Source organism: Mugil cephalus, chromosome 9 (assembly GCF_022458985.1).
Source record: "Mugil cephalus isolate CIBA_MC_2020 chromosome 9, CIBA_Mcephalus_1.1, whole genome shotgun sequence".
In the NCBI taxonomy this organism is placed as follows: domain Eukaryota; kingdom Metazoa; phylum Chordata; class Actinopteri; order Mugiliformes; family Mugilidae; genus Mugil; species Mugil cephalus.
In genome coordinates, this window is record NC_061778.1 from 22,717,535 (window position 1) to 22,738,795 (window position 21,261).

Sequence of the window (21,261 nt, forward strand, 5' to 3'; positions counted from 1 at the left end):
CGCTGCGACCAATGAGCAGCGAGAGAAAACCTCCCCTTGCCTGCAGTGTGAGGCCACTGAACCATGAAATAAGGGAAAAGCGTAGAGAGAGAGCGAGAAAGAGCGTCATAAATCTGATTTATAAACTGTTTTGTCGGAGAATTCTGTCGATAAAAATGCAAAATATATTTTGAGCCGTTTTTATTGTTTATTGGGATTAAGGCACAGCGCTATAAATGCCTGAGCAGCGGTGCGCAAACTCTTGTGTGACCAGAGGACTTGCAAAGCAACACAGACATCACTTCATACACGTTTTATTTTGGTCCAAGAAACCGTGATTGTGTGTTTTCCTACATGTTATCTCTCTAAATAAAAGGGTGAACAAAGCTTTATTGTTGGATTTAGTCCCCATCATTTTACCAGACGTATTGTAAGTGATAAAAATAATATATATATATATATATATATATAATTAGGATCAAACCTGGTGAGGAATATTTCAAGGCTGAGAATCTTAAATATTCACATTTTTCCTCTAGAAAATAGCCCATCACCAAGCCTTCCCATTGAATAAAGTCTAATTTCATGCAGAACGAATGCAGATGCTCTAAATGATCATTCCTACATCCAGCGGGTGTCCATGAAAATATTCATTCATGTTCCCGTCTGTCCTCGTGGTGACAGTTCCCGCAGGAATACAACAGCAACACAAGTTCCTCTGCAGCGGGGTTTGTCTTTTCCTGCTCCGCTGACCCCACTCAGTTCACTAACTTCATTTCCTTCACGTTGCAGCCCTCATCTTCGACCGAGGGTCCCCCTCCCCAAAGGATGTGGGGCAATTCACGGTGAGGAGAGTCGCCCAACCATGCCATTTTACAGCCTCATCAAGGTCGCTGTTTCATGCGGAGCAACCAAAGTGAAGCAGACAAGTCGCCCGTAACTTGTTGCATGGGAAAGCCTGCATGCAAATCGTGTTAAAGATCAGCATGAAGTGTGGGATCAGTTTGCTTCTGACATATTTCATATGTGCGTTTCATATGTAGAAAAACAATTCGTTCATTTTTATTATTATTATTTTTTGCATTTATTCCGAAGAAATTCAGTAGTTGCAATTTATTATGCAAAACAAGCACTTACACAAACAAAACATCCATAGACGCAACATACTCACTGACTTAACTGATTCTTATTTCTTTTACAGTGGTGGGGTCATCTGGTAAAAAGGTCGTCTTTCATCAACGACTAAACCCTCTGTTTGTTGCACCGCTTCCTAATGCAATGATTAAGAACAACAACACTGATAATAGTGTTCCCAGCACGAAACAATGGACGGAAATCCTAACATCCGTTTTACTGAAAAATGGCATTCATGCGCCTGCTGTGCTGCCTTCCTCAGGATACAGCAGAAGACGTTTTCTAACACATTTAAACAGCAACTATTAAATTCTCAACAAAAAAAGAACAATGTAATGTGGTGCTTGAGCTCAAAGCTATGAAAGGCAGAAACATTCGGCTGCGTCAATGACTCGCCAAGTCATAAGAAATATGTGTATAGATTCAACCAGAGACATCTTGTGAAGTTTAATGATATTCGTGGCTTTCTTGTCAGAACTCACCCTTGAATGAGCCGTCGGTGTGGAACACATCACATATTCGACCCGGAGAACTGACACCCAGCTTGTATACCCAGACCAGGCAAATTAATACCTGAATAAGTGGAATAAATCATAACTTTTGGTAGCAGGAACAATTCAAATGGCACCAGTTGCTTGAGGTTTCTACCACGTGGAAAACATATTCCTTTTTTTAAAGATTTTTAAAAAATAACTGAATATTCTTGCGAAGACTTTAGATCCTCTAACTGTTTCATCAACTCTTACATCATCCAGCGCTTCTTCTTTTTTTCCATGGCGTTGTCATTAAGATGTGGAATGTGGCCTTGATATGATTATGCCTCTTGTTGATCGCTCACACGTGCATCCTGACAGCCTCGCGTGTCTCGGGGTTCTTTAACGTAGCGTGCATGCTTTAATATTCTTGTGTGAGCTTTAATAAGCAGACATAATTTCACTCTGCAGCGATGCCAAACAATCTGCCATCAGCAGTTTGCCATGTGCACTCAACTGCTAGTCTCTCCTCGCTGCTATGTTAACATTTCAGAGCACCTTCTCTTGGGATTCCACTAAAAACACTTGTATTTGTGATGATGTGGGCAACCTACAGACATCTGTGATTACATCGCCTGGAGTAAATGAAGCTCCTTACTCTGAACTGTAATGAGTTATTTATTTAGTTGAAGGGGCTACCGAGAGATGATCTGGAGATGGCGAATGGTCCCATTCCAACCCTGTTTTTTTCTTTTTCCCTCCTCAGGGAGGGAGAAAATGGTAGTGTGGCACCAGGGAAGGCAGGGCAGAGTATCAAATCTTTTCACGCACGCTCCCAGGCAGTTATGACCCAGACATGGAACAGCCTGTGTTCAAAACGAGCCAAAGAAGTCATCTCACCTTACGAGCGGCAGCATTTTTCATGTACTGCAGTTACAGTTACAGTCTGAGCGATTTAAGGGAGGCACGAGGCTCTTGCATGAAGGCCGTAACCAATATAACCTTTCGGAAAACTTTCTAGGGGTGATTGATACGTTTCTGACCTAAGGTAGAGGGAAGCAATTTTAGAAAACCACGCGCATTTATTTGTCGACATATTTGAGCTCTTACTCTAATGCTTGTGGAGCAATTATCCTGAGGTCACGGTGGCCGACCTTCCACGACTTGGGGCGTCGTCTTTCCCGCAGCCCACTTCTTTGCCACGCTGCAAGAAGGGCCGTCATCCCCGAGTGTTGCCACCTTGTACTTGTGAACCCTCTTCGTGACAATCCCTTAAGACAGAGGTAGCGCACGACCATGCAAAGGCCGAGTTGTCCGTTTTCTGTTCAAACCTTTTTACAATCGCTCAAACAGTTGAGCTGCATGTGCATGTAAGAGACGCGCAACTCTTATCTTTGGCCATGAACTTCTAAATCACCCCCCTCTCACATACAGCAAACTGCTGCAACTGAAAGGGTTTAAAGTGTTTGCAAGTCTAGACACTGAGCCGACACTAGGATATGGAAAAAGGACTCCAAGAAACTCAGCTCACACAATGCGGAGAGCAGACAGCAGCCCGCTTGTGTGTGCAGTGATAATTAGCAAGGGGAAGTATTAAATTAAAGCGAGGCAGTCATTTTATGAGGGAAGCATTTATGAAGGTAATAGCATCCCTATAAATTAACGACCTCCCAATGCCTCCTGATGTGTTGCCACTCATCAGGTCCGGGGCAAACCGCTGATACGTCAGCTGACCTCATCTGTTCAGTCTCGGTATTTTTGCCCGCGGGGTATAATACTGAGATGGGGGCTTTGCAGAGTGGAGAAGGACATGTGGTGTCGAGACAAAGCGCAGGTTGTCATTACATACAATATGGTTTGGTATGCACTTAATCAAAAGAAAGAAAAGCGTGTTTGGGTCAGCGTCTGTGAGTGTGAGAGATTTATGCATCGAAATGTGTGTACCCACATAATCACTTTTCACAACACCGCAAAGGACTGGGAATTTTTTAGGGTATGTGTGTCTGTGTGTCTTCCAGCCAACCTATCTTATGTCAATTAAGTTCTAAGTGCAGACACACCCCGCCTTTTAGCCCAGACCGGGCATGAGAAGCCAAGGTGCTCCCTTTATATTTTAAATCAGTCTCCACTGGCAAGGGGAGTCACCCTTACATGAACAACACAAGGCTGAAATAAAGCACCCCGAAAATGACTGCTCCCGTGGAAAAAAAAGCAGTGAGAGCAAGAGCAGCAGGAAAGCAATGCCATTCAGAAAGCCTAAATCATCCCCTGAACTATAAATCCACTGACCGCTCATCATTCAGCAGCATTTTAAAAAGCCCTTAAAGAAAAACACAGAGTGAAATGAATATGCTGTCACCTCTCATTTGGGTCTGGCCTGCCGACTCAATAAGAAAAGTGTTGTTCCCTGGAAGGCTGCTAGCCCGAGCTGAGCTCTCAGGTTTAGGGTTTACCCCTGTCCTGCATTTTCAAGGCTTTTTACTTTGAGGCCAGAGTCTCTCTTTCCTCCCCCACGTCCCCCCAGACATGTCTGACAGGCTGAACTCGATGTGGGCTGCTCACCAGACTACAAAAATCATTCATCTGTGCCTTCAGACGGTCAAATCTGGATCTAATAAAGGGAGCCTGCCTATTGATCCTATTCATAGGGAGAGGTAGTGCCAACTCTCACCACTTGAGGGCTCTCTGGCTCAAGCTAGAGGTGGCTCATTGAGGACCTGGGTACACCCTTGTTAAGGTCTGAGAGAAGATACACTTTAACGATTCTAAATGTTTGTTTTCTTATTTGTGTTTGTGTTAAATACCAAGTCACATGTAAACCGGTTTTATTTTGTTTCTCACAGATGCAGAAGACAGTGACATCTGCAAGATAAGATGCTGGTCACAGGCCTTGTGAGGCCAAAGATAACAACTTCCGTTTTCACCTGTGGCACAAATGCATGACACAGGCACATGCTGTGCAATTGGCACTGTGGCAACCAGATGAGGGCAAGAGATTGTTTTCTTTTAAAGACAAGGATCGGGCAGATTGAAGGAGCAGGCCACAAAACAACCCGAGAACCATCCTTGCACGGGGCGGACAAGGCCATAGAAGCGCTGGAGAATGAAGGAGAGAAGAGTGAGAATGAGTCACTTTTAGGGTTGTGTTTATGTGTGGGTGAGGGCACTACCCCAAACGCCTGAGCAAACCACAGCATTCCACGCCGGGTCTTAAAGAGACAGAGCGACGCTGTCATCCCGGGTATCTGGGGAGTAAAGTGTTAACATATGGCGAGGGCTATTTGAGACAGCTGGTGAGGTGCATAGAAATCAGTAGGAGGCCAGTACAGTGTACCAGCTTCAACTATGTGGCAGGTATTCTTTGATAATAAGCATAACTATTCTTTTTTTATTCTTTTTGTTTGTTTGTTTGTTTCAGTTTTTCTAAGGTGACACAAACTAATAAAATGAAACAAAAAAGTTGCAAATTTTAATTCAAGATTTTTTATTTTCTGGTTAAAAGCTTAACACTTCTGGTTTGTGTCTTGCCACAGCTAAAAATGACATTGCACTGCGTGTGCACTTCAGACATCCAGTGATAGAGGGCACAGTTGAGCTGTGAAACAAGTGTGGCTCGTTGCTTATGTTGGAAACTTCCCTATGCAAATTGCAAAACCTCTGACTGAAGCAGTGCTTGCGTCAAAGTCTCCTCAGCGAACCTTCAGCATTGTTGTCATACTATTCTCTGGAGCTCCACAAAATACTTGTTCCCATTGAAACAGCTTCTTTTGAAGCAAGGTCACATGGATTATTGTTCACGGTTCATAGTTTTAATTACAGTTTTCTACAACTTGACAAAAGTGATTCCAAACAAACAGTGTAGCATTCAAAAAAAACAAACAAAAAAAACAACAACAAAAAATGAAGACTTGTATGAGTAGTTTGAAAGTTAATTCAGATTGTTACAACTGTTGCCTCATCATTTTCTTCTGGTTTCTGGACATCAAACACCTGCTGTTTTTAATTCGATACGCTATATAAGCTGCCACATCGAAAGTATCTCTGATCCGCCGATAGAGCGGCTGATTATTCTGAAAGATGACAGGCCTGGACCGAGTAGAGAAAGGAAAAAAAAACAAAAAAAACTCATTGCTAGGAAGAGCACAAATGAAGACAAGAAAGAGAGAATGAGAAAACAAGACAACTGTGTAGGTGTGAGGTGAGAGCACAGCGGTGGTGGTGTGCTGACAATCAGTTGGTTAGAGAGAGAGGACTAAGGAGAAAGAGAAAGTGTGTTGGGGTGGCGGGGGGAAAGGGGGTGCGTTGAGAGGGTTTCTGAGAAGGAAAGAGAGGATGCAGAGAAGGAAATGAATGGAAGTGAGCGGGCGAAAAGAGAAACAGCCTGTTTCCTCGCTGAAAATCCAGGGCACAATATGGACTGACCATCCTTAAACCATCAACAGAGCTCTAAAAATAACCCCCTTTCTGCACAGTAAGAGTTGGGAGTGGGGGGTGTGGGTGAGTAGGGGCGGCTGGCTGGCAGTAGGAAATGGGACTCAGAGCATGGAGGTGTGTGTAAGAATCTGGGGAGAAACAAAGAAAAAAAAAAGACAGGCTGCCAGACAGCAGTGGAAGAGGGACAGGTCAGCGGTTGTGATGCGAGTGTAGAAGGTAGAGACTGAAAGTGGAAGAGAGGAGACACCAATAAAGAGCCCATCCGAAACACTGTTCTGGAAAACTGAATTTGGCATGCATGATCATTCCTGTTTTCTGACATGGGACGTCCAAGTTGTTGACGTTGTATATGCAGAAATGTGTTGAATGTAAGAACCCCTTTGTCCAAACATGGCACATTTTAAACTTAACGTTTTGCCACTTGCAGCCTGCAACATCTATTGACCTTGTTGACTGAATGTTTGCACCATACAAACACCTTACATCTTGTTTCTAGGCCCCGCGCTGTTTCCGCAAATTTGCCAAGTTTATTCCAGCCAGCTACTGCTCTGAGGCGCTCCTTCCTCGTCGATGCGTCGTTAATTGAATGCGTAACGCGTATCGATAAGTTAATGTGAGTGAATTTCACCAAGCGCCATTAAGCTGGCGAGTTAAGTGACCCCTCGGATCTGTGTTTAGTTGAGCCGCGTGGAGGATTGATGGATGGGAAACATGTGTCTGGTTCCGTGCTGTTCCTTATCTGTCATCCTGAACCATATACAATTGTGTAGGCTATTGGTAATTTGCACAAGCCCGTCTCAGATGCAGTGCACTGGGGAATTTCTTTTTGTCAACTAGCATTGTGTCAAAATGCTAACGAAACCAATAGCGCAAAAGTCCTGCCCCTGGACAGAAGGCATCAGATATAGTCTGATCAGTCATGAAAGAAGTTATTATCAGTCGGCTCAGACCCAGTCTAACTATTGTTTTAAAAGAGCTGCTACCTTGTATAGGCTGATTGCATTGTTTCAGATTGGGACACGTTGCGTTGTCTGGTAAAAGAACATTTCCAGAAGTCACAACACCCGTGCTCTTATAAATTCATACAGAGGAAGTAAACCTTAACAACAGCGGCATATGGATTTTAAGAGCGAGCATACAGCAAATGCATGAAATCTTGTAGATGATTAAAACAGAAGGCTACTATGTTAAACCTATTTTGCCAGACTGTTAAGGTAGTCTGGGTGAAATTAATAAATCTTCATTACTGGAGCTCCATGTTCATTCTTCCCTTAATTTTCTGTAACCCCTTGCCCTCTGGAGGGTCGCGGGAGGGCTAGAGCCTATCCCAGCTGTCTATGGGCCGAGGGGCGGGGTACACCCTGGAGAGGTTGCTAGTCATTCACAGGGCTGACACAGAGAGACAGACAACCATTCACACTTGCATGTACACTTATGACCAATTTAGCATCACCTATTAAATTGAACCCACAACTTTCTTGCTGTGAGGCACCGGTGCTGCACCACTACACGGCCCGAGCTCCATGGTGTTAGGGGTCATGGCGTCAGTAAAAGCCTCTATACAGAAGCATTGAGTTATTTTCAGACTTGTTGTGAACCACCTGCCACTTGAATGGGGTGAAGAAACAAAGCACACAAAGGTGTCTTCAAACATGTTCTGACCCATATTTAGTGTCTCTATATATAAGACAGGAAAGGACACCAGACTCAAGACACAACACAGACTCCATTGTAATTCAGCCACTGACAAGCAGCTCCTTTTTTCCTCTCGTCGCTCTGATAAGCCGTCCTCTGTAGCCTGGAACCACACCTTGTCAGGGGCTGACTGGACTGAGCGAAGCCGACAGGTCCGCCCGTGGCGCTCATGTTGCTATCAGTGTGAACACAACAGGGATGTAAGTGGAGCTAATGATGCCCTTGAGTCACCGAAAGTGACCAGAGGAACATTGACTTTTTCACTTCCCTCCCGCGTTGGATGGAGCCTGATTAGGAGAGAGGAGTAATGTCAGGTTACGTATGTAAAAGGCGCATGGAAGGAGATAGTGACAGAGGACGTCTGACATCTTTTCCTCTTGAGAGGAGATTGCCATTTCGGTAAACACAAACACATTTCTGCAAACACAGTACAACATGTCAGCAACATATTTGTGTCTACCTTAAAATGTTAAGCAAAGGTCGGCCTGAATGTCTTTCACAGACTTTATGAATATTAATGAGAATACCAGTTGACTGAGGTAAAGCCTCGTAATTTCGTCCAGACAAAGTCATGTCTCTAGCCGGTGCACTCAAGTCAGAAATCTCGCCTGCAAGTTTCTTTTTTTTCTTGCTGCTCTAAACACTTTTTATTTTCCCCGTGGTCTCCCTGTCCCTGTGTCTTTCTCCCTCCCCATCTGTCTCGCTGATTGCTCTCCCTCTACGTGCCTCCCTGGCCTTGCCACTCCCGCCTCCTCCCTTCTCCCGTTCCAGCCATCTCTCACTTCTCTAATGAGAGTGTGTGTTACGCAGGCATTCAGAAAACCTCCTCTGCTAATTACATGACAAGCATCTCGTTCTGGGACTCTAATGAAGAGGAATAGCGAGCTGGAGACGCCACTGCACTGGTGGTAGTTGTGTGTGTGTGGGGTGGGGTGGGCTTGGGGTGGGGGTGGGGGTGGTTTAAGCTCACAGCTGGGTGGGGTGCTTGAGCTTGCGTTTGTGTGAGGATGTGTGTGTATTTTTTGAAGGGGGGAGTACTCTGGCGCCAGGCCAGCAGCTTATCAACCAGGGCAAGTTGGACTCAACATTTACTTCTCTCCCTCCATCCTCAGACTGCTTTCTCCTTTCATCTCTCACTCTCATCTTTTTTTTTCCCCCGTTCACAAAGGTTCAGTGTAAGAGTAAAAGATCAGTGTGTTTCCCCGAGTAATGTTACATTTACATTTATTAAAAACGCTACGAGCTTTCAAAAAAGCTTTGAAGTGTGACATAAAATACATGCAAATCCATGATCTGCCGGCTCACGACGTGCAGCGGTGGAATCAGCTGGTAACGGACACGCTGTTAATTAAACACAGTATTGGCTGACTGAAGCAAAAACTACAGTCCGCGCACACGCTTAGCCCACAGATAAACCCACACACACACAGCGGAGACAGAAAACAAGAAGGAAGAGAGAGGCAGAGAGCGACCCAGGCAGAAATCCAACGGCTCAGCATGTGATTTGGAGGAACTCGCTCTGTCAAGAGGCACACTCGAACAGAAGATCGCTGTCCCGTACCATCCCTCGTGAAACGCTTGAGAAACACAAACCATCTGGAGGCTATAGGGCTCACTCTCAACCCATCAAATATTGAGGATGTTTGTCTGATTTACAGGGCCTATTTAGAGCTGTTTGGACAACTTGGCTGAAGGATTGGTGCTTTAATTAAAAATAATATCAAGAGCTAATATTGCCCCCAAGACCTTTGCCTCGCAGTCAACAGTGCAACAGAGTCGCGGCTCTGTGGTTGAGGGTGAGGGTCTGCGCCACGAACTCTTCTAAATGAATATAGCCAGGGCCGATACAAAGGCCTCTCCATGTTCTTGATTTCACTGAGGTCACTGCCCCACACCTCCCCCTTTCTCTCAGCCAATGCCAATAGCAATGTAGACTGTTTCAGGCCCGGGCCCACCGCAGTGATGGCATATTGACACTGTCATAAAATATTACATCCTCGCTTTATTCATTAGAACTGGCCTTTAATCTAAAAATATCACGGGCAGCGAATAAAACAGAGTTTTCAGCAGCAGAAAGATTAGGCCTGAACTTCTCTCGCTGAGCGCCTCGGCTCGGAAACACAGAGGCCCAAAATAGATGTTCTTCTCATAAAGGGCTCCTTCTTTGTAGTCAGCATACAGCAACAACATCTGCAGGGCAGTTTCTATGGGGGAACAGATTCGGGCAGGCTATCAAAGAGAGAGGCGATCTCCTGTGAGAAGCGGTGGGTGGAGGACTTCCATATTCTCTCTCCCCTTTTTCCTTTTTTTCCCCCCTCCTCCCATTCTCCTGCTCTCTCTCCCTCTATCTTGTGCTTCCAAAAATCTGTAGCAATCAGGACGATGCTAATAAAAGACCATTAATATCACCTGTCAGCGCTATCTTTGGAAGATCCAAAATGAGAAAATGAGACAAAAGGATTCACGGTCTGGAGCTGTTCAGGGTGCTGGTGGTGGACAGACAGCAGTATGGTTCCGTCTGTTGATTTAAATAAAGCAATGGAGTGACAGCGATCCATCAAGAAAGGTGTTAAGATATTAAGAAGTGAAGTAAAACATTAGGTTTGAGGAATTTGGTCAGATGTGACAGTTCCTATTTGAGTGGAAATTCGGAAGTGTTTGTTAGGACTGTTAGATCTGAACCGATGTCAATTATAGAACATGACCACTACGTGACTCTTCTAAAGCAGTCAATGACACTTTGACCAAAAATGCTCTATAAAGGCTGATCATGGTTTCAAACTAGCACGTCTTGGGATGAGCAATGTGGTTGTCATCCACGAAAACATGAAGCGTGAAGATGTTCAAGCATCAGTTTAAATATTATAGATGCAGAAATAAACCCCACCTGAGTTTAGTCCGGTACTAGAAGTACAGTTTTTCGCTAAGAGGGCGACGGTGAGGGCCGTAAACCCCTTCAGGTCTTTTGACTGATGGTTTTTACAGGCTGTGATGGCAGGGCGTTCACTATCTGTTTAATGTAAAACATGAGCACAGGCTGCAGACGGACGGGGGCTCTGAGAGGAAAAAAAAAGATGGCACCATAATGGGAAAGGTGAAAGGCAAGGGGGCAAACGGGATGATAGTGGCTTCATGCGGAGCAGAAGTGTATCGAGGGCCTCGCCTTTGAACTGGTGAGCCAGCTAATTGAAACAGCATTGCCGGGGCATCGGCTGTGGGTCTGGATCGCATTTATCCCCGCTTTTATTCAATTTGGTCTCATCACAGGGGCGCGTCCCATGCTCTTTCTCTCCACGCGGCAATAAGTCAAAGCCTCGCCTTTTGCCCCCGACGTGTTGCCCATCTGTGTCCCCTGGGGGCCCAGGGTGCTGAGGCCCACGGAACCCAGAGGGTTTCAGATGATGTCTTGAGAAAACGCAGGCTGCCTGCCACTGAGCCCCTTATGGTACTTCTTCACGCCTCTCACCTTGGACTTGACCCCCCCCCCACCCCCTCCTTCCGCAGCTCTTCACTCACTCACACACACATACACACACACCTCTTTACCCCCAGACTTAAGATTTACTGGTAAGAGCAGTGGCTGTCAGGAGGTTTAAACCGTGCACTTTCTAATTCAAACAAATGCCGCGCTGGGGTCACGGAATTATCATGGAGCCACAAGGTGTTTCAGATGACTCGCAAGTGTTGAGTGTTAAGCTGATAGAGAGAGGGAGGGAAGAAGAGAGCGAGAGATGGTGCTCCGCGGTGCTAGGTAGCCATGGAGTGGAAAGCTCGTGGGGGCCTCCGGCGTGGAAATAAATAAACGATTAAAGCGATAAATAAGCAAATCGACGAGATAAACCTCCTCACTCTTACCTGGCTATCGCCACGCTGCATCAGAGCAGGTGGGTGTAGATCTTGCGTCGTACTTCTCATTTCGCAGAAGAGTGGTCAACGTTTTCTGTCGTCGGTTTAATCAGCACCTCACACACTGGCTGTTGCTTGCTGTTAGGATCCAGGAGGTGGAGGGCGATATGACAGTCAGCGATGTACGGTAAATAAATATGCAAGAGGGGATACTTCTCAGGTGCATTCGTATAAAACTTGAGGCAAATTGATTTGACTGGCACAGTTCCTTCAAGAGTTCATTTCAGCCTGGTTTGGTGTGCTTCAGGGGTCCAACATGTGGTCCACGCAAAGGAAGCTGTTAAGAATTTTGTCACTTTATTAAATGCCTGACTGGTGTTTTTTTCACCACAGTTGATACACGTTTTTATTTTTTTGTTTGTTTCGTTACAGATGACAGGATCACAGGAAGATCAGTCACTGAAATCACGCCCTTCTCCGTATGATGTTTTCCTGCTTCTTTCCTGTCGTTTTCCTGTCAGAGGAAATCAACAGAATAAAAAAAGGACAAATTCAGTTGAGCATTTATTGAATTCAGACATAAGATAAGAAAGTCCTTTAATTTCTCCCACTCCCTGCTAAATAATCATTACATACGGCATATATAGATCAGACACTGGCTAGTTTACCTGTAAACACCCTGCAACATTCATCTGTTTATTACTGGATAAAGGCTCTTGACTGATAAGATTTTGGGATACTACAGTTTAGTAGGAAGTCAAGTTCACACCTGCACTCTCTGGCTGCATGTGAAGCACATCTGCATGTGGAGTCCAAAGACTACAGGCAGAGGAAAAATGGGATTTGGAGAGGATCACCGTGAGGGATTGAGGGAGGGACTAAAAGTGTGCATAATATTCCTTCCTCTGCGGGACTCGCTGCGAGCAGGTACAGCATCTCTGCAGTCCACCGCTCAGCTGTCACACTCAGCTGTCCAGCGCTTCCAGCTCACAGGAAACTTCTCGCACACCGCAGTCGGTAAGTGTAAAGTTTTTATCGTACGCACATTTACTGCAAGTCTGTGATAGTATTAGATGGCGTGGTCGTAACATCTCTTCTACTTTGATGCACAAGGGTGAAAGTGTTGACTCTAAACTTTCCTTTAGGAATTCCCATAAAGCCTTAAGCGCCTTTTTTCCCCCGATGCGCTGTTTTAGAGCTCTTCCATCTATGCTTTTTTTTCTTATTTTGCGCACAAAACGCTTGAAGAAGGAGAAGCTGCATGCGGATCCTTTTAATTTCTTTTCAAAAATGAACTTTTCCCCCAACATTCCTGTCAGTTTCCTTCAGTTTATAGACTTCAAATAAAGCCCTCGGAATATAGCGTGGTATATAAATAGGATCTATTTATAGCTCAAAATGCATAATTAGGGCTATATGAATGCTTTTACTCTTTCAACCAGTGCCTTTTTTTCTCCCTCACCAAATCAGTTACATTTAAAAGGCTAAAGGTAGTGCACGCATTTGAATGAAGTGATTTGAGTATTATTCACTTTGTGTATGGGTACTTTTCCCCCACCGAAACAAGAGCGTCTGAATCTTTTTGAGCTGCTGAACATCTGCAAGCATTGAGCACTGGCGCATCTTCCCGCAGTCAGTCAGCAGCTGCCACAGACTGGATATGCCAAATTGCTTAACATATGAATGTGAGGAAGATGGGACCTGTGTGCGACGTGAAACTGCCCATGTACGCCGATTCTCCCCTCTATAATGTGACGATCGGCTCAGTTTCCACTTTCTTTTGTCAGTGCCGCTTCTAGTAAACAATGTTAAGTGACAAGCAAAGTGAGGAGAGGAAGGAGAGGAAGGGGAAGGAGAGGAGGAGGAGAAAGAGGAGGATAAGGAGAAAGAATTGAGACAGATGAAAGGAGGAGGCATAATGTGGAGGGAGGGAGACAGGGGAAGAACTGATGGAAATGTTAAGTTGATTCTGAGTGGATTTGCTTCAGCTCAAATAATTTTTTCTTTTCAAGTAAAAAAAATAAAAAAATACCACAAGCTCTGTTAAATAAATTAGGCATATTTCAGGTGTCACGTTTTTGTTTTCACCTTTCTAAACAGAGGAGCTGACGATTGCAGGTTATTGAAACCCACTTCAAATGTCTTCCTCTCCCTTTCTTTCCCTCTTCTATCCCTTCCCTCTCCCTCTTTCTCCTCTCTCTCACACCTACACATATATACACACAAAACACCACACTAACCAAAACACACACACGCACACAGTTTCTGCACACCCAAAGTATAAACAGTGTGTGATAGATAGGTCGCTCCGCCCCGCCTCGGCTGTTTGCGTGTTGATCCCTTCAGCAGGCCCTGCTTCTCCTGTCCACAGCCCCCGTGATGAGTTACTACATGGATCCAGTTTCTTCCTACCCAGCCCTTCACCCCTGTGACCGTCTGGGCGCAATGGTAAGACCTCCCTCATAAATAATCTGCCTCAGCTACCTACCACGCTGCTGTCCAGGAGTGTGAGGGAGTGAGAATTTGTGTGTGGGTACATGTGCTCGGATGCTAGGCTGTGAGGGAATGTGCGCAGGAGCACCGGAGTGGTGTTCTTGTTTTAGCAACTCTGGATTCCATCACCACACAGGAGCACACTTTTCCTGTTGAGCGCGGTCCAGCCGAGTTGCACTAATAATGCCCCGTATCTGTACATGCTGTTCTTCAATATTTCACCAAAAGTGAGGAAACAAGGCTGTTGAACAAGATCTTCTACAGGGCTGTGAAATCCTGACCTTCTCTGTGTTGCACAACCGCCCTACCGTGTCGTGCACTTCTCTTTAAGCAGTATTGTAAATAATGAGACCTGCAACTCTGCAGCCTCGCCACTAACTAGCCAAACTGTAGTCAGACAGTCCCTGCCGACTGATGCTTTCCTCAGCTGAGTTGCCGCAGTCTCTTAGCCTCTTAGCGCTTTCCAAATGAGAGAGCCGGGTACAGAATCAGAGGCCGTGGTAGCTGGGAACATTGGGATTCTTGTCAGGTGAGCGTTTGAGGGGTGAAGGCCAAGAAGCCGCAAAATAAATGCATCCATTTGTATGCAGAGCGCCGGCGCATTAGGATAATAGACTGGGGTTACATGCAAATGGCAACCCCACCCCAGCCTGGTAGAAAACACAGAAGAACACGGCTCCCTGGGTCCTAATTGGCTCAGGTGGTGGGGCTTGCCTTTGAAATTGAGACTACTGTACACCGGGGCAGCTCGGTCAAAAGGTGAACCGGTGTCACCTCGGTAGCTCCATTCTCGTGAATTTACATGAATTATTGGGGAAAAGCAGATGGTCTGGTGTGTTTTCTTCTTTGTTATGTTTGCCATGACGACCTTGTCCGTGTCTTATATGCTTCAAGTAAGACGGTGTGCAAAGAATAGTCAAATAGCAAAGTCAGACCTTCCAGTAGTCACTCCAAGCTAAAGGTAATTAGTTCAATTTATATGAGAAAAAAAAAAACAAACAAAAAAAAGGTCGGGCCTTTCCTTCACTTAATCTGCAAATGTTTAGCTTCTCCACACAGTTTCGGTTTGTATTTGCATGTTTAATAGTCTTGCATTGTTATACCTGTATTGAAACGGCTTTACAGACACACACACACCTAGCCATTTGTTGACACAAGCTCACACACTTTCACACAACAATGCCAAACACTGGAAGCAACTTGAGGTTCAAGGTTTCGCTCAAGGACACTTTCCCGTGCAGTTCTTGGATTGAACCACTAACCCTCTAGTTTGTGGACAGCCCACACTATCTACCTTAGCCACAGCGGAGCAAAAAATATCAAGCACAAACACCATCAAAGACGCCCGCATTACTGCAGAGAAACACAACAAGCGACTGCCTGTGAACAAAATCTCTCCCCTCGTTCAGTCGTTCAGCAACTGCCTCAATATGTAGATGCTCAAGAGTTAATTGGGTTTAGTTTAGTGTTGTTACGTTTTTGTTCTACTGTAAGCCGTCCTACATGTGTGTGCATGTATAGAACATTGGACCTATTGCCACACTGGAGGGCGAGGTGGGCTGCTTTATTTTGGACTATTTGTAATTTCCTTTCTTTCTTAGCTGAATTCAACCACACATCAGGGCAGTATTACTGCTAATTACTGCCAACCCCCTCCCCATTTCCCTCATTATACTATCTATATGTGATGACCATGATAAATGACTGTCCTAGGTGACGCCAAGTAATTTTATTTCATCCACCTGTTCAATTTGTGTTCCTCCTAATGAAATATTTAACTTTGGTTTTGTCTGTGTTGTGAGCCTAATACCACACACTAAATGTTTAATACCAGACTATTGTTTTTTTTTTTTTTATCCAATCTGCTACTTGTTGTTACTCTTTGTTGAGAGCCACAGACAAATCCTCCTTGGTAGTAAACTGTTTGACATTCATGAATCATAAAACTTTTATCTGAGGGGAAATGTTTACGTCCCCTACTGCTGCAAGTTGTCATTACAGAATATGTTTCTAAACCGTTAGGCTTGGTGGTTACTACACCAACAGTTGCCTAGCAGCAACGTTCTCATGCAAATGCTTGAACGGGAAGCCTTTTTGTGAGCACAAATTTTGCCATGTTGTAATCAGGAGCTCACGAGTTCCATTTCAAGGCAGCAGGTGTTTCCCTGTTCCATGAACATGACTTCCAACAAGGAAGTGTGTTGCATTTTATAAATTCAGAGATCCCAGTCAGTGGTGGCCGTAAGAAACCTCGCAATTACAGTGCTCACCAGCATTAAATGAACTTTAATGGTCATTTCTGAAAAATATTTGCATGTTACATGAATGGTTTTTATGTGGCCTCTTTTTTTGTGAACAGTCAACATATATTTAATTCTGCTACCTCAAGACACTGCAATTCCCCTTAAAACCACTAGAGGGTGGATATAGAAAACGCAACAGCAAACAAATTAATGACTGTCAATAATAATTCATTCATTCATACATTCTGTAATGTTCAATCAAATCAATGGCTTGCCATGCATGTGAATTTCCGTAGTTTTGACATATGCACTGTGCGTTTTGCGATCCCACATTGCAAAACATGTTCAGGCGATGATGAAACATGGCTTCAAAGTTACAGTATGTACCCTTCTACAGTTACAATTGTGCTGAGGCTTTACTGGAATTTTGAAACTTAATGAGCGGGGAATCAAAAAACGATCTGACACTTACACAAGACAGGACACACAATCTCTAACATAAATACTGCAGCCCATTCCACATTTGTTTAGTCCCACTGTTTGGATTTACACAAGAGGGGTCTGAATTATCATAATGACAAAACCGCGGTGCAATCAGTGTGCAAGCTGAGACTGTCTTTCTTATTCAAAAGCTGCACTATTACCGTAAAACAATCAAAGTTTCAACGTTAGTATTACCAGACAGATTTATAGTTCAAATTTTAGTGTGTTTACTGTGAATATATGTGAAATTCTGTGCTCGTACTATAGTTCAAAAGCCATACCAGGCTCCTCCAAATTGCAGACCAACCTCTGCATTTAATGTTGCTCCACACTTGAACTGATCAAAGAATATGATATGTTATCTCCGTTGTTATCTAAGACAGTCTATCCGTCTAATCCATAAATCACCCATGTGGCTCCTTCCCTGCCTATCTAACTTTCCCCCCTTGCTGACTGGCTTGATAGGAGCTGGCAGCGCCACATGCAAACCTCTAAAGAACCTCGTAAAGCGGCCTCCCTGATCCTGTGGTCATGTTAGCCATCCATAAAGCTGGACGGCTACTGATAAATGCTGCGCTTAAGCGGGGGGCTGCTTATCAGATCGGCAGTCACTCTGTCTGCCAGGCTGTCTCTTACACCTATGACACGTAGCATATAGAAGCTTCCATGAAATGAGCGTAGAGCAAATTTCAATTTTGTGATTGCATCTATATTGAGAATATCCACAGTCAGCTTGATATCAGTATCAAAAACTTTATCGCGAAAGGTTTTTGGACAGAATTTTACATAGTTCTAAAAAAAAGAAGTTTAAGTAGTTAAGTTTTATCTGTTCTTTGTTGTCCTACTGTGGCTTTACTAAAATGGCTATCTAAAGGTTCCTCCCTGCTCTTTCGAGTATGTACACAGAATTTCATATCTCTTCTGGCTCCACTGTCAAGTGCTGACTTCAGACTTCCCCTTCAGCGCAACGAGAACGCTTGTATGATAAGCAGAATAAAACAACACAGCAGAGATAAACCGAATGAGTTAAATATAGCTGTGCGGGTTATCTGCATGTGAAAACAATGAAAAACAAAAATATGTCCTCAAAATCCACGGTTACTCTTTCAGAAGCCAGTAGACAGTTTGAGGGGTTGTTTTCAGCTTTATCGCCCACGCTCGAAGACAGATGGTTTTAATTGGTTAACCTGTTTTGTTCAAAAACATTCGGTAAAATCATTGTTTTGAGGGTGTTCATGGTATTAACAAACAGATTCAAACACGTTATTTTTTTACTCTTGTGATTCAGTTGGAGGTTTTTGGTTGGAGCCATTTTCATAACTGTCTCATTGATTGATGCTAGTTGAGCTGAACTGGCATTATGAATCATCACAGTGTTTCACCAAGTGCTTACACGGTGTGCATCTATTAATCCATGCTCTTCAGTTCATTTTTTGACTCAGCCATGCGGTGTGCTTTTCATCCCCAGAGGCAGAGTGGAGGAGTGGCGGTTGGTCCTCAGACTCAGCTCCCAGGTGTGGTTCACCCTCAGCAGCAGTACTACCCATCACAGCCCCTTTACCCCCACGATATACCCCTGCAGGAGGTACCTGACGGACACGATGTGTGCCCTACAGGTAAGAATGACTCACCATGCTACTTATCATATATTCCATAGTCAGTTCTCCATATTTGACATTTGATAGATCTTTGAAACCAAAAGATACAAATCAAAGTACGGTTTCTTCTTTTTTACTCATACTATTCTTGTTTTGGTCATCCGTTATAAATAAACAACTCCGAGCGGATGAACGAGTTTGTGTAACATTGAACAGCCACCACTATTGTCACTCAGTCAAATGCTTGCATAAATGTCTGAAGTCAGTTTGCTGTCATAAACTCCCTCATGCACTCACACACACACACACACATGCACGCACGCATGCATGCACATATACGCACACACAGGCACGTACACACACACACACGCACACGCACACACACACACACACCAAATCAACCATCGGTTCAGATGACATCCCTCCAGCTTAGATTCATTTCCTGTAAACTTGCCTCAGCCCCAACCATAACTGCTTTGCTATTCCTAATCTTGACATAACAAGTCCTCACATTAGCCTCCATAACAGAGGTGAGTCCTCACATTGTAACAGATAAACCCGCCAAGCAAACCCACATGCGCACACAAACACCCACGAAGTCTCAGCTTGGCCTGCTGTTGTGCATGTGCTCCTCAAGTGTTGTTGGTGATGCTGACCCTGAGGGCAATGCCTTTACCAGACCTCTGTGTTTTTTTTCCCCTCTCTGACTCGCTCCCACTCCTCTTCTGGGGACAACCACATGCCTTGCATTTTTCTGCATACAGTCCACTGTTTTTCAGTTGCTCCTCGCATTGTTTTTCGAATAAATTTTATTTTAAACTGGAACATTCCTTCCAGTGCATTTGCCTGCGTTTGACTCTGGCCTCTTGTGGTCCTCAAAAGTGATTGATGCCGGTGGACTGGGACACACGCCACAGGAGTCGGGCAGGGGTGCTGGGGGGTACAAGCTCTCTTCCGTCACCTCCCCGAGCTGGATGCAGGGGGCAAGACAGGGGGCCAAAGGGCGGCCATCTTTTTCCCAAGCCTCCAGCTCGGTCTCTTGAGAGGTGGAGGGGGGCCTAAGAGTGCGTATTTTGCGTGTGTTTGTGTGTGTGCGTCTGTATGAGAGGGAGTCAGGATTTGATGGGATTTGCTGATGTTTGTTGCCAGAGACACACTCCTTTGGAGCCCTCACTCCATTCCTCCCAGCACTAACCGTTGACATAAACATTGCTGAGTGGAAAAAAATGACCGAGTGCTGACCTTTTTTTTTTTTTTTTTCTCATCTGTCTCCTAAATCCAGGCAGGCCACAGGTCTTAGAGCATGCGAGGCACCTGGAGATGTTGTTAGAGTCATTTAGTGCTTATCATATAGGGCTGCTGAGGTTTCTGTGCTAACAGTACACGCCTTTATGAGTTGCTGCTAACCTCAAAGGCGGCTAAATAAACTCTGACACAGTCTTCACACCTCGAGCCGTTGCTTTGACTCATTTCTTTCAAACAGTCTTCCCCGTATTACATTTGCATTTGCAATTTCAGAATAAGCTGAGGTACAAACAATTTTAATGCGGTGTAAGTAATTTTGCACTTTTGAGGTTTCTATCTTGAATACATACCTTGATTTTGACAACTGAGGCTGTGCAAATTTGAAACATCTATCAGTCAACTAGGAAATATCATTTCAACCAGCTGAAGGTTTGATGAATCACAAATATTTCACATCTATAGGCTCCTCTTTATGAAAAGCCATGAAATCAAATAAATTCAAACCGACATTTAAATACTTGCTTTGACTGACAGTAAAACTTGACTGAGGTTGAAATTCTGCCATTTGAATCTGCCTCTTTCAAATATTTTATAGTCCAAATAAATCCCAGCACGACAATCGTCAATAAAATCAGTTACTGTGCTCAGTTGTCATCATTGCCATTTATCTCCTGAACAAAACCGTCTTGGGTATATGAGATGATGTATTTTATTTACCTTTTAAAGTGGGTATCCTGGGAGTTTCCCAGCAGAAGTCACTTTGCTTCACTGTGGATAGATGGGGTGTGTTAAAATGAAATGTGTTAGTGTGAGAAAGAAAGAAGTGCACAGCAGATGTTGGATGTTACAGGACCATCGCATGTTTGGCTCACAGCCCAATGTCACACACAGTGCTTCCTGACAACAGCCATGCCATGGCCGTGTTTACACTAAGCCAGCTTTACTCTTCCCTGTCCTACCCTCACGCCACAGGACCTGTTGTAAACTCTCATTGTGGAAATTTGCTATATATACTGTATATAGTGTGTGTGTGTGTGAGTGAGTGAGTGTGTGGGAAAATCGGAGTGTGTGTTTCTGTGCGACCTCATTCAAATCCAGGGGCAGATATCACACACATGCATACACACTCCACAAACATCCTGGAGTGATGCACACTCCACATATTCATTCATTAAATTCACACCCAGCACTATGGTGTGTATTGTATTACAGCATCCTCCCATTCAATAAAACAGACGTGCATGCACACACGTACACACACACACGTACACCCACACACACACACACACACATGCATCCACTCCCAGGCACTCATGAGTTCACTGTACATTTAAACATGCACTCCCATTTAGTACACGCAGACACAGCTGTGATCTGGCACTCAGGGACCATTGGCCTGTGTTTTATTTGATGTGATTTGACAGCTGGACAGTTGGAAGAGGAGGGGACTGGGGTGGAAGGCAAAAGAGAGTGGGTGGAATACAGTTTGAGGAGAGAAGACGGATAAGGAAAGGGATAAGTCACAGGACTGGGACTGCGATGGTGGGAGGAGAGGAGACGAGGGGAGGAGGATCTGAGATGTGGAGCCTTGGGTGGGAAGGAGGGGGGGGGGCTTCGCCTCTGATGAGGGGCACGTCC

General features: G+C 44.6%; 1 protein-coding gene across 1 annotated transcript in view; it reads left to right on the top strand.

Annotated features, from left to right (window-relative positions):
* Positions 1–12,559: 12,559 nt before the first annotated feature.
* Positions 12,560–21,261, top strand: part of ets1 (v-ets avian erythroblastosis virus E26 oncogene homolog 1) — a 35,871-nt gene continuing 27,169 nt past the window's right edge. The window contains exons 1-3 of the mRNA XM_047593951.1: positions 12,560–12,578; positions 13,933–14,009; positions 18,249–18,396. Coding sequence (XP_047449907.1) covers positions 13,941–14,009; positions 18,249–18,396 — 217 coding nt within the window. The 5' untranslated portion in view covers positions 12,560–12,578; positions 13,933–13,940. The remainder of the gene's footprint in view (positions 12,579–13,932; positions 14,010–18,248; positions 18,397–21,261) is intronic.